At 43.6% G+C, this 14563-nt stretch overlaps 1 protein-coding gene across 8 annotated transcripts in view; it reads right to left on the bottom strand.

The window, feature by feature from the left end:
• The window catches only part of KCND3 (potassium voltage-gated channel subfamily D member 3), a 270240-nt gene that overhangs the window by 14264 nt on the left and 241413 nt on the right, over nt 1-14563 (bottom strand). For 5 of the 8 annotated variants that reach the window (XM_083508873.1, XM_083508875.1, XM_083508876.1 and 2 more), the window contains exons 5-7: nt 4514-4615; nt 4296-4388; nt 1147-1203 (exon numbers count right to left, since the gene is read on the bottom strand). In XM_083508873.1, the coding sequence (XP_083364999.1) occupies nt 1147-1203; nt 4296-4388; nt 4514-4615 (252 nt within the window). The remainder of the gene's footprint in view (nt 1-1146; nt 1204-4295; nt 4389-4513; nt 4616-14563) is intronic. The other 3 variants (XM_083508880.1, XM_083508874.1, XM_083508879.1) reach the window with 3 other exon arrangements.

The raw sequence follows: 14563 nt of genomic DNA, 5'->3' as shown, positions 1-14563 counted from the left end.
AAAACGTTTTACTGATAATTTTAATATGCATAATAAACCAATCAATAAGAGTCATAAAATAATACCCACCACAAAGTTATACCAAATGTGTGCTGAGCTTCAAATGGCCTTACCCACAGCAGCTATGCCATGTCCACTGGTGTAGAAGGAACATAGGATGTACACATTGAAGGAGCTCAACAATCCCAGTAGTGCAGAAAGCCATGTGCAATTCTGCTTGTAGTTTACCACAGAAGGACAAAGACGTGTTAGCTGTCTGGCAGGAGCATAAGTATCTTGATTTTATCATGACCTTCCTGATTTAACATTATGAAGCAGAGATAGACCTAAGCAAAGCGGTTAGGATGGCAAATGGAAGGGAGAACGACATGGTTAGGGGAAAGGTGATGCTGATATTTTATAATCAACCCAGCTGAATTGCACAGAGCTGTCATTCTGTGCTTTCAGGTAGGAAGACAACTTGTGAGAAAGCTTCCACCTAGGACTCCAATTCCAGGAAAGAGGTCCCTTCATATGTCACAGGACCTTTTTACCTGCAACTTTATTCTGTGGGACTATCATAATCTTTAAAAGCCTGTTAGTATATGGGTAGGGTCATGCCGGCAGGTCTTCCCACGTACTTGACACCTGGCCAAGATCAAAGGAGATAATCCTGTGGGACAGTGATTGGCAGCACCCACGAGGCACCAGGCTTTTGAATGTTTTGACAGCAGTTTCCACGCTACTCCCATAATGCATAAAGAATACTCTAGAAATGTAATGTTGTGTAACCTAGAATAGCAATTTTAGCCAGATCAGGGAAATATACATCGCACAAAACAGGGGAGAGATGAGTGGTGTCTTGTACTTAACACAGGAGCGAGAAAGGATAAGACCTCAGAACATACACAACTCCCACAACCACAAAGGGCAGATAACTTAACATTCATATTTAGCATATTCCTTTTTTGAGCTAGAAAGGGTGGGGAAAAAACAGATAAAGCTGTTTTCCATTTGACAGTCTTAATAACACTGGAAGCCACCAGAGAGCAAAAGAGCACCAGCATGCACAATCTGCTAAAAACGGGATCAACAACAAGGAAGGAAACAACACTCAAGACATGGCACAGAGACTGCAGCAAATGGATTGAATTAAGAAGGAAATACCTTGAAGGTGGAAGTTCGTACAGATAACAGGGGATCATCCCCAAGATAGGACAATCCCTACAGGACAACATGTCAACAAAAGATAAAAACACCATTGATTGTCCATCCTAGCATTCCAAAATCAACTCCCAGCATTCCACGTGGCATCACACAAGTTTGAATGGGCAATATGACCATTTCCTTTAACACATTTCGCATTACACCAATAAGATGCTTGGGCTTCCTTTGAGAGCCAAGTGGCCCAGAATAAAATATTATAAGCCATTTATCTGAAGCACCCCCAGATGGCAGCACATGAGCAACTAAAAGCCATAGAGCTGAATTAGAGTAAAATAAGTAGTGCTGCTGAAGAAAATATGGGATGTATTGTGATACAGAATAAGGGGTATGGCTCTTGAATTTATTTCCTTGTTTTATCTTTCTTTATTTTACAGGTTTTGTTTTGAGCAATTGCCTGAGTTTGGAGAGAATTAACCACAGCTTAGAATGACACTGAATTTCAACAGGCGTAGGTGATACAATGAATCTGATTTCTGGTTTGAGGAAAAGGTGAATTACCCTTTCAAAACTGTTGGTAAAACTCTTTTTATGTGTAGGTCATTCCTCATTTCTCTGACAACTTTGTACCATTGTAGAATGACACTTTGGTGTTTCAGCAATCCATAAATTATCACAACAATTTCTTTTGTTAGTGCAATGCTTTCTTCATTGATCAAGTAAGTATGATGGAAAGACATGCGTTTTCAGCACAAATGCTGACTGAACTGTTGTGATGGGTGCACTGAAAAGCATACACCAAACATGCTGCATGTCAGTCCGTGGATGACAACTTCTGTGTTGAAAATGATGGATGGTTTAGGTCAGTTGCATACCCCTTCCTATAACCAAATAGCCATTTATCACTGATCAAAGTTGCAATGAGCCACATCTGATTCCAACTCCTGCCCCCCAATTTCTGACAAAGCATTATACATATTTACATTAGGATCTCAGCTTGGAGGATAGATGGGAAATAATTTATTATATTTCCTATCAGATTAGTTCATATATATCTTGGTCATTAATTGCTTCTTTAACCAATCAGCTTTAAAGGCATTAGAAACTCTTTTTCCTATTTCCCCCCTCCTCAGTTTATTATTATACTAACATTGACCCAATGGCAATCCCTTCAGTAGCTTCACATCATTGTTGAGGCCGGTGTTCTTTTCAGGCAACAAATATATGTAGAATCAATGCAGGGGACAGGAGTGGTTTGTGCCCTCTGAACAGAGCTTATGTACATACATGACCCAATCGATGCCCAAGTTGAAGAGGTTGGTTAATGCAGGAATTGGGCATTAAGTGTGGTGACGTCTGCAGTTTGGAATTTCCTCCTCTTAAATAATAGGCAGGCACCATCTCTTGACTTTGGGTGCCTGAGACTTTCCTCTTTTAACAAGCTTTTTAAATTGCAATACTGAGATTTCCCAGTCTGCGTCTGTATTGGAATTGCTTTAAGGTGTTTAAATTATTTTGTCACTTGTTTGTTGCCCTGGGCTCCACTGGGAGGAAGGAGGCAATATAAATGGAATAATATATCAGTTTATTGTGCCCCTTTCCCCATGTTGATTCTACACACATTTGTTGTCTGAATAGCATTTGCATAAACAGTGCTCCTATTTCTTCACCACTGTTCCACCCCCTTATTTCCTCTATAGTGTCCAAGGCAGCATACATAAAGATAACTACATTTCACTCCCCACAATGACTTTGTGAGGTAGGTAATTTGTGTAAGGCCACCCAGCAAGATTCGTGGCTGCGGGAGAATTTGAATTGAGATCTCTTCACTCTACTTCCAACACTCTGTTTACTCCCATACCAGACTGGATCTCTGTTTATCCATTTGATAGCAGGGATAGCAAACTTCATCCTTTAGCCTTACTCCCCCCCCCCCTTCTCAAATGAACATGACAGAAATGCACAGAGATGCTTGTTTATGAATAAATGTCTCATCATGGAGATATTACCCAAGGCATATTGATAGTGCTTATTTCTTGGGTGGGGGTGTTGAACATGCTCATGCAACACATTAGTCTCTGCAGTCCATATGTGCCATGCCTCTGGATGTGGTGCCTTCTACCTGCTCCTACAGCTGGCGGAAACGACAGCAACATGGGCTGTGCATTCTGCACCCGCCCTTGAGTTTCCCTATGGGAAAAGGTATCTGCTTTTCTCCCGTACGCTGCCTGTGTTTAGGGTGGTCTGCTGCTGCACTGCAGAAACAGAGGCACAGGCAGCTGGAGATGGATAATAATCTAATGTTCTGAAGAAGTGGTGTTGAAGGGGTAAAGACAACACAGATACGGGTCCCAATGCAGCTTTAGTTGTGGCCAAGTAGCCACGTGTAACAACTGAACGGGGATGTGCATTGTGAGGCTCTTCAAATGACTCATCTAGCCAAGTGAGTGTAGCCCAGATGAGCAATATGATACTAATGAGGATGTAACTAGAAGTGCATCTGCATTGGCTACCTGCATAGAAGACTGCTTTTATGTGCAGGTCTCAGGCAACTGTCACATCATTCTATTCCCAGGGCTGCTGTACACTTTTCACTGTAGTATGCAGTAGTTGAAATGGAAGCCTTTGCCCATCTTCTGAGCAGTACAGCTTTCACCTTGGAGTATGCCATGCTGCTTTGATTCCTGGGTATAATCCAACAACTTGTAGGCAGTGCAAGACAGGTGTGCACAGCAGGCATTTCAAGTTGGCACCAACCCAAAGCCAACTACTAGTAAGGGCAAACCCTGAGCATCTCTGCCTTTAATTCTCGGTGGCAATCTTTTGCTAGGCATCAGACTTTGGTGCTTTTTAAAAGAAAAGCATCTGAAGGTCAACAAAGCGAAAAGACATGTTGAGTCCTGAGAGAAGCTACCTGTTGGGTTGCTTGGTGCAACACATTTTTTTAAAAAAAACATGGTGCTGGAACTAAGGCGTGTATAAAATATTTAGCACATCCCATCAACTGTTAATAACATATTTTTATGTCTCCCAGGGTACATAAATCTATGTATTTGTGTTGTTTACTTTGTAGTATCCCTGCATCTTCTTCAATTGAAATCACCCCCAAGAGTGTGAGATTCAAAGTTAGAAGGCTTCCTGTTGCTACTTACAGTTGTTTTTTCCAAGCAGTGCAGTAGGTGGTGATGCTGACTTTCAATTATAGAAGTGGTTTTGCTGATGTTGTGTTCATCTTTCATAGATCCCTAAACAGAGAGAAAAGGCATTTGCAGTGAGACCGCTGGCACAGAGAAAAAGGCAATCAGGTCTGCATCTGAAAATGCAGAATGGAAAAGATGAGCGAGGAAAAAGATGTGAAAAGCGCCCCCACCTTGTCAAATTGTAGTGTGAGAAGAGGCCCTAATCCTTCCACCCAGTTCTGGCCCAAGCCATGTTGCTGAACCAAAAATGGAGAAGAGCAGTACCAAGAGGACTGTAAGCCAGAGAAAGTGAGAGAAAAAGAGAAAGTTGGTGATGGTGGCGGGGGTCTTGAAGTGATTGATGCTCAACAAATTTATTTGTGATGAAATGTGGCCAACACATTTTGGCAGGGGCGGGGCTTAGTAGTGTAGCATCTGCCTTGCATGCAGAAGGTCTCATTATCAACCCCTGCCATCTCCAGGTAGGGTTGGGACAGATTCCCTTTCTCAAAACCCGGAGAGCTGCTGCCAGTCAGCATGGACACTGCTGAGCTAGATGGTCCAATCGCCTGACTCAGTATAAGGCAGCTTCCTATGTTCCTGTATCACCTTCTCAAGGGCAAGAATCAGTATTAATTTGCACACCCACCTCTTAATAAGGGACCAGACATGAAGTTTTGGAATCTGCAAACAGGTAACACTACTATTCTAACAAGGTCCAAACTGTGTGGCCTCCTATGAATCCGAGGCATAGGAACCTGTAACCTAATTCTTGGATTTTTGTGTGAGCTCCCTTGTCAGTTAATGCCCTATTCCTAGCTTTTCTTTGCCAGGTTGTTAGCTCCGCCAAGGGAATTCTGACCTTCTCATGCCCCCTCCAGCCATGAGGCATTGAGTGGTTGAGCAGGCCAGTCATCAAGCAAGGCCCTGTCCCGCCCCTGTTCTCCAGCCATGAGGCATTGGTGGGCAGGTATGAGGAAGCACCCCTTCGTCTTCTAGAAGGTGCCTCAAAGTGCTCATCACTCCCAAATAACTCAACCCCATGCTGTGTCCACCAAATGGAAATGTGGGGAAACTACCAAAACTAAGCCAGAGTGAAGTAGGCAAAAAGTTTGCCATATCCAAGGCCAACCAGGACCTCCAGGAAGAAAATCATACATGGCCCTAATTAAGTGGTAACCAGAACATTTCCTACACTGGCTCCGAAAGGTGGGCAGGTGCGTGCAGCCCAAGAATCACCAGAAGAACTGAATGGAGGCAGCAACTAGGAGCCAAATGCAGCCCCCCTCCTTGCTAAAATGTGTTGCAGCTGACCTCCACGGTTCACTTTCAGGTCAGGGGACTGGAGGCAAAAAGTGCTGTCCCTCTCACCGCCTAAGCTGGGGGAGGGAATAATAGAGTGATTTTTACAGTGAGTTGGTACAATAAGCGGAATAATGTGGTACACCAAAATGCATTGTATATATTTCACATGTAAAAAAATCATTGGAGCATCGTTTCAAGGCTTTGTCTCTCCTTTTTTGGCTTCCAAGACATGTCAAAAGGTGGGCCCCATGATCACTTGCCATGTTACAGAGGGGAATGAACCATGTGCACCCCCAACAATATCATTATCCAAAACAATACCCATTATCCATGGGTTAGTGGTGAGCTCAGGGCATAACTAGCAGAGGGTCCCCCAAAGTACTGGTTTATTACACTTTGAAATAATGCATACTCACTTCTTAAGTGGGCTTCCCTATAAAGCCATTAAGTCCAGAGTCTAAAACTCCCTAAGTACATCACTGATTTGGCTTTGCATATGCCATTAGGCTAGCTCTCTGCCTTCTTATTTACAACATGAAAGTAAAACACAAACTATTTAATCCATGTTGAATGGTATGCAGTGGGGTGGGAAAGGAAATGAGAAGTGGTTGATTCACGCAAAGAGAATGGAAAAACCTCCACATCAACTATTCTTTTCTACACAGAAGAGTTGTAATTCATGGGAAGCAGAGGTTACTTGCAGAAAAAGTAACTGGTCCTCATTTGCCACACAGCTCTGCCAACAAGCCAGCGTTTCTGTGTCGCTTGTTAATGACTAATCTGAGATGTACACACAAGGTGTGTGGGATCCCCAGCACTGCATGGATGACAAGCAACTTCATCTGCTTGAAATAACTGGAATCTCAGCCCACGCTAAAGGTGAAGAGCTGCAGTTGAGTAGTTATATAGCTTATTAATAATCAGCACTTATGCAGAGCCAATATTTCTTCCCAAGACGTTTCACACCTGCATCGCCGTGAGAGAGCAGCATTCATCTTTTCCAAAAGGAAACAGAAGCCTTTTCGAGGTAATTACGGCTGTTGTTCCATCATTGCAGAGGACTGAAATGTATTCTTTCCCCAGCTAGTGGACCCTTTGACATTGTCCCAGCACTCAGTGGCAATGCCATATCATTGGCATTCTATTACAGTTCAGACTGCTGTGTCCAAACAGCCACTCTAAAGCTACTCTAAATGAATTTTTCAGCTGCTTTCTTTTTGCTTGTTAGTTTCTTGGGTGTGCCTGTCTAGGACCCTGGAGATGCCTTTCTAAGACGGGCAGGTCCACAGGTAGAACACATGCCTTTCAGCTGTTGCTGCTCTGCAGCACCTATCTGTCATGGGGCTGTCAGGTAAGGAACGTCCAGAGTGAGGAATTAACTCTTTATTGTCAAATGTACACTTGCAAGGCATGCCCATCAGTCCTACGTCTCTCAGCTACTCCTACGTGTGTACCCAATGAGGCAGTTGCAGCAACAAAGAGGGGTCCCACCCCAACCTCAGCTCTCCCACCTGAGTTTTCTGCAAGCAGTCAAAGACTACGCCTGTGTGTAACCTGCTTCTGCTCCTCCCCCTTCAATCCTCTTTTGGTCCTGGTGGAAAGTGGAGTAGGAGAGGTAAGGCAGGAGTAGGAGGAGTGGCAGCCCTTGACTTTACACCAGCTTGACCTATCTCTAACGCCTCCTGTACCTGTTCTCCAATCCTGCAGCTTCTCCTGCCTCTGACTCTCATCTCCCGGCTCCCCAGATCACTGATCTCTTCCTCCAAGTCAGTTTCCAACCTCTCTTCTCCCGGTGCCCACTCCTGAGTGTCCAGCCAGTCCCTGCCACCTGTCTTCCCTGATCATTTTATTTCTAGGAGGACTAGAAACTTACATTTTTTAAAAAATGAAAGCCTAGGGTCATTAAAGGCTTTTGTGGCTTCTATGGTGACTGCGCATTGCATTAGTGACCCCTGTTTGACAAGAAAAGCATACAGTGCATCACTGAGCCATGGTCCATCCTGAAAAGTGCTCCACTGCTTGAGTCATGCCAGTTTCCTTGCAGGTTGCCTCCCTTCTTTTTCCATGTCTGCATTACCCCCCTCCACACCCCAAAAGAGCCCCTTGAGTGGCATAGCTATGCTGTTTGGGAGCTTCTTAAAATACCTAGGAACAAAGCATTGGATCAGATTTTGAAATGTGTAACTATGGCAAATGAATATTTTGTTATCTTCACGCATTGTAACTGAAACTTGAAAAATACAGACATTTTCACCCGCTTGTTTAAGTGCAGTAAAGCAGATCAGCTGGCTTACCCTGGGCGACCTATTTTCCTGGCCTCATCAAACTGTTCTCCTAATAAGGACATCACCTATTTTTAAAAGTATCTGTTATGTCAGGCTCTGCCTGATAGGCTTTTGTGTATATTACAAAGCCCCAGATTTTGTGAATGGGCTGTGTACATCACTTACTTTTTGATTCAAGGACAAGGTTTGCCCAGAATTGGAGAGGAAGGAGCTAACTAGATGCAGGCTGTGAGGCCTTTTTGATACACTGAAAATAGGATTCTTTCATTTCCCCTTTTCAGCAGCAGCAGCAGCTCTAAAAACTACATGGCTAAGGATTGTGTGTGTGTGTGCTTGTTTAATTTAAACTCCCTGACCCTGAACTCCACCTCAATTTCACAGCATGTCTTCTGTGATCACTTCCATCAATTTATTTTTTGCGTTGAGTGGTTGGGATTTTCAAACACCATTAGACCCATTAAAATGACAATTATGCATTCAAAGGAGCTCCTTAAACTTAGGTTGATGTTCCACAATATGTTTTAGGGAATCCCTTTCCAGTGTTGCCTACAGATTCTTAGAAAAATATGTATCATTACCATTATCATGATGCCACTATAGATCGCTTTTATTGTATTGGCATGCAATTACAAAATCTTTTCTATATTGCATTTTATATAGCATTTAAAAAGTGTGCTTAGCAATCTCACCTTGGACTACATAAATCTCCAAACAACCATAGGGAGTGAGTCATTATTTCCAGAATGTACTTTTACAAGGTCATCCAATGGAATTGATGGTAGAGCCACAAGGAGCAAACACTGATTTTGTGCTTCAACATCAAAAGACTGGGAACAGATAATGGTGTTAATGGCCTCAGGGACTGCAGCAAGGGCTATAAACTGGTGAGGCTGGTCCCTTCCCTTGGCTGGCCTCTCAATGTTGCCTTTTCAGATTTCTAAGGACCACTTCAAACACTACAAAGTTCCAGCACAGACGTTGCTCCCATGTTGGATACTGCATGACTATTAGACATAGATTACAATGTGTAATAATCCTTCAGGCATGTAGATTGTTGCATGTTCATGTATTGGATACCTGTAGTCAACCACACACAAGCTGGGAATTGATGCTTGGCTAACATTGTTGAGAAACAGTGTTTGTTTTGGTCTCTGTTGATATTTGGCTTTCTTCCAGCTCTGCATCATTGTAACAAAGCAGTAAAATGAAATGAAATTCAGTTGCTGGACAGCATACATGACGTCAAACTAAACAGTGGTTTGTTACCTGCTATTCATACCACCACTGTACAAATAACCCACCCCATCCCTTACACTTGCATGCATGCACACTCGTACACACACACCAGTATGGGAGTTAGGTATTTGTCACAGTGCTTCTCACTACAGTGGTACCTCGGGTTAAGAACTTAATTTGTTCTGGAGGTCCATTCTTAACTTGAAACTGTTCTTAACCTGAGGCAGTGGCGTAGCGTGGGGGGGTGCAGGGGGGCCAGGCCGCACCGGGCGCAACATCTGGGGGTTAGGGGGCGCAAATCCACGGGTTAGGGGGCACAAATCCACGGGTTAGGGGGCGCAAATTACTTGCCTTGCCCCGGGTGCTGACAACCCACGCTACGCCACTGACCTGAGGTACCACCTTAGCTAATGGGGCCTCCTGCTGCCGCCGCACTGCTGCTGCACGGTTTCTGTTCTCATTCTGAAGCAAAGTTCTTAACCCGAGGTACTATTTCTGGGTTAGTGGAGTCTGTAACCTGAAGCGTCTGTAACCTGAAGAATCTGTAACCCGAGGTACCACTGTATATCAACCAGCCTGAGCCCTGAGATTGGATGGGCAGAGAGGGGGCTGCTTCTGGTCTCATCAGCTAAGGTAGCCTGTTGTGTGGGAACCAGGAGCAGGGCTTTCTTTGTGGTGGTACCCCTGCTGAGCAACTCCCTCCTCTCGGAGGTGTGGATGGCCATGGCATTGATGGGCTTCTGGTGCATGGGGAAAACTCACTCGTTTGCAGGCCATGCTTAGTTTATTACAATTTTTCAGTTTCTAGTCTTGCATTTTTTACTGATTGCTATTGCTTCACTGATGGTTTTGAATTGTATCCGCCCCCCAAAACCTTATTGCTCCATTTGTTTTGATGTAAAAGACACTGAGGTAGTCCTTGACAAAAAAGGTGAGATATAAGAACACCAAATAAATAACTCAATAAATTGGATGCTGCCAGCTGAAATTTCTTTCTAAATAAAGGTACATGCCCCCAGTGTTGTATCATTTGAACAGTAAGAAGACCCTCCACAACCCAAAATCAGTTGGGCCCAGTATTTTGGAATCTCCATCACACATGCCTAAGAAGTTTATGGAATGCCCATAGGACTAAAATTAACTTACATAACAGATTGAGAGAAGAGCAAATAGGAAAAGCAAGTGCTACCCTTAATCTACCCAGAAGGATTCCTCAGCAGGAATGCTACATTTGTTGAGCGAGACTTAGAAAACAAACACCAGAGTTAGGAGAGGAATCTTTACTATTTAGTTATCAGCTCCTGCCATGGTCAGCTAGAGAGTAAATGTTGAAGGAAATTGAAAGAACTTGAGATGCATCTTCATGGACACTGATAAAATACTTGAGTCCTTTAGATCCTCCTGGATGGACGCATTACACTTTGGCAATGCTGTAATTAATCCCTTTCCCCATATTATGAGGAGATTTGTGTTTCTTTAGAAACAGCGCATAGAAACTGAATGCCATAAAATGGCACCAGGGTTTAACTTTTGTCTTGATGTTTTAAAACTGGGAGGCTATTAGTTTTCAAAATAAGAATAATAGCCACCGTGTCTCATTATGGGAGATGTTTAAGGCAGGCTCCTCTTGACTGATTCAGAAATGTAAGCAGATTGTTCATAGCAATGTCTTCAGAATGGAGCTCATCTTGAGAGGGAAGGGTTCTAATTAAGATCCAGCAAACAATCTACTCTGTAACTTGCAATTAAGGAAATAATTGATTTACTGTAATGATTAATCATGTAATGCTTTCAGCCTCAACATTTCTGAACTTCAAAAAACAACACAGCTAATGTCAACCAACTCGAATCGGTTCCTTCAGTGATTAATGGGAGCAGACAGCCTAAGCACTAGTATTACACAAGTGCTCAGAGAAGCGTGGCTGTGAATTTCAAGAGTGCATTTGAGCAGAGGATGTGTCTCAGGTTGCTGTAGGCATCCAAAGCCAGACTCTTCATTAGCAGAAAAATCATTCTTTGCTGAAAAGAAGAAGCCCTGAAGAATATTTAGAGGCTGAGCTGGGACACCAAGACAGTCTAGCTCTGCCAAAAAAATCCTCTCTCTCCGTTTGCCCATTTCAGTCCAAAGGAACAGTCCAAGACATGTTGCCATGGCATCAAATAGTAAACCGTATCCAGTGTGCTGCTTCCAGTTCAACACACTGTATTTCAGAATGGGGGGAGAGATTTGCAAGCTACCAGGGGGGTGGCGGGGGGGGGGGGGTGGCAGCGGCGAGAAAAGGACAAAGTGTGCTACATTTCGTGGTATGAGTGGCTTTAGGCTGCAAATGCAGCAGAGAGTCCCATGGTACCACTTCACTATGGCACAAGCTTTCGTATGCAAGAGCCTTAGCTTAGCAGATGCAGGAACACGACCAGTCTTCTGAAGTCTGTCTTGCAATGCATATTTGGCTCCATAGTATTTCTGAGAGCCAGACAAGACAGGAAACATAGACTTGGCCTCTCGAACCATTGGCTTTGGTACCATCATTTAGCTGCAGTACAGGATTAAGCAAAATGTGGCAGCGTATCCCAGTCGTTGCCCTACTGTGCAGCCCTTTTGTTCAGCAGTGGCAGAGCATATGCCCACGCTGCCCAGAGTGGACGTGCTTCCGAGGGGGGTGGGGCTTGGGACATGCTCCTGAGGGAGCGGGGGGCATGGAGGGTACCCTCCCAGGTGTGGGATAGCCGCTGTGGTGCATGGAGCGGCGTGTGCGCCCTGCAGCCAGGGGTGGTGCGAGCCACCCATGGGGGCAGAGCAAGTCGCCAATGGCGGACATTCAGTGTGCCGCCTGCCCACAACTGCCAAATGTCACCCCTCTCAGCAAAGACACCCAGGGCGGTCCGCCTCCCACTGCACCCCTCTTCCTCCACCCCTGCTGTTCAGGACTCCAGGTAAGCCTGCAACCAGAAGCTATGAAGTGCCATTTGGGGTTTAAAGAAAAGAGGGGAGATTTTAAGAGATAATTGCTACCCTGACCCTCCTGCAGCCTTCCTCTGATTTGCTACATAAAGCTAGCAGTCCAGTGAACCATTGGGGATGGGGGTGAGGGCTGGAAAGCAGGTAGGAGGAGGGATGAAGCTGAGAACCCTTGACAAAGAGGATGGATGGATGGAGAGGTGCAGATATAAAAAAGGTACAGCAAACCATCTTCCGAGTTTAGTTGTATTTTCATTACCCTCTGCAAGCAGCAACTTTTGAGAACATGAAAAAAGAGGGCAACACAGAAGTTGCTTTGTGGTTCAGCAAATTTGCAAACTTGTTTCTTATTTTTGTTATTTAAGCTTTCTTAGTTAAGCTTCTCAAAAACAAAACAAAAAAGCCTTTTTATGAGTGTCAAATGATTAGTTTCCCTGTTTATTTCCAACACCATCTACTACGGTACATATCCGTCACCTGAACTACTGGAAAATACGTATCAGTAAGCAAAGTGGAAACACCATGATATTTTTAAGATCTTGATGCAGAAGCTGGTACTTGAATTGGATGAACTCAGAGTTCTACTGTCAGATTCACTGAGAGCCAATCACAATCTTGTTCATTCTGAGTGCTGCTTTGGGTGAGCGAAAACTGTAATGACACACAGCCATATTTTTTGTTCAGTAGGACTAGATAAGTTCTGCAGAGCACTTTCTACACTTGAAGTGCTATAAGAACCATAACCATGATTAGTACATTTGTTTATTGCATTCCTGGTACTGTATATTATGATTATTGTTTCTGATCTATGCTGTTAAATATATTAGTAGAAGAGCAGGATATAATGAATTACTGCTCTGCAATTGTTAATATATAAATAATCTGCAAATTTCAGAATGCATTAAGTATCATATTCTCCAATTTATTTATTTATGTATTATTATTGACAGAATTAGAAGGCTGTGTCCAACTCTGTGTTACAGACACTGATCTCTTTGGTAAAGGTCTCTCAGTGGATGTGACTTAGTAGCAAAAAAATTGAGCAGCAATATAGGAAACAGGGCGGGGGTGGGAATCCAGTCAATTCTGCATGCCTTTTTTGAAGATAACATGATGTTTTAAAACACTATGCAATCCTGGACATGATTTAAGATTCCTGCAGCATCTTCTCTGTGGCTGTGTTGCTAAATCATCAAATCTTATTAACTCATCTGAGCTGGCACTCGGAGCCTGAGCCAAGTCACGACAATACTGTGCTGTGTTCAAAGGGTTTGCTGTGTTTTGCTACCAATCTCTGTTTCTAGGATATATTTTAGGAACAGTAAATGCAACATTTAATACTGCTTCCAGTGGGTGTCACTGCCACCTGCATCTAGCAGGAAATAAGGCAATTGCCTGCTAGAGAATGAAAAATTGGTACCAACAGAATCAGGGCCAGATATGGTCGATTGCAAGGCTAAGCAAATGTTATCTCCTCCCCCTCCTCAAACACCCCCCTTACTGTATGTATTTATACAAGGGAAATACAACTTTGTATTTGCTTATAGTGATGGCTACCATATTGGGGTTGGCAAGCAATGAGAGCAGGGGCACAGCCCTGTGTGTGTATTTGTGTAATTGTAATGTAAGAGAGGCTTCTGAAAATGCAGTCAATAGTCTGTTCCTCCCCTCACCTATGCTCACTGGGCAGCAACAAAAAAGGCTAGGCTTGCAAACAAGCAACGTTTAATTAAAAGTGCAGGAACCTTTAAGAGCCTCAAAAGAGCTTTACAAGCTGGCTGTGCAATTGTGTTTTATTACAGCAACAAAATTCTCACAAATCAGGTCTGCAAAAATGTAGGAGGGCAACAGAGAAGTGGCAATCAGGATGTTCTGCAAAGAAAAGTAAACAAAGGATGGCCATTCTAGTGAAAAGAACAATCCTAGCTGGTCAGTGTTTGAGTCTGGGGTGGAATTAATCTACCTCTCTCTCCAAGGCACCCCACACTTCCTGGCAGGCTTTCTTGTGTGCCTTTAGCAGCTGTGGAACAAACCAGACCAAAATTTAGCAGGCAAACTTTTCCTCACCTGCAGATGCAGAGATTGGGAAACCTGCTGCTAAATTTTCCTTATCAGCCTACCATCTTTCATATTGTTTCATGGTTCTGTTGAAAGGCATGCAAGTGACATAAACTCATGTCACAATTACTTTTTGAAGTCTTCAAGATGCCCCTGCAGGATTTGTGATTGTTTTCATCACAGTACACTGCATCGTTTAGATTTCTGTAACTTTAAAATGGCCAGTTACCTCAAGTGAAGCTGAGCTAGCAAAACAAAAGTTTGGAATACTAAAAAGGAAGGGGGGGGAGTGTTCTAAGTCAAGGCAGATTTAAAACAAAACAGGTGCCAAGCTTCAGAAAGGGCTGGTGGACTGGAAAGAAGGTCTAGAGATTTAAGGCTTTCAACACCTTTAGCAA

Source organism: Podarcis liolepis (genome assembly GCF_965112155.1).
Source record: "Podarcis liolepis genome assembly, chromosome: 6".
In the NCBI taxonomy this organism is placed as follows: domain Eukaryota; kingdom Metazoa; phylum Chordata; class Lepidosauria; order Squamata; family Lacertidae; genus Podarcis; species Podarcis liolepis.
Note: the sequence above shows the minus strand (reverse complement) of the source record. Positions and strands in the feature narration are given on the sequence as shown.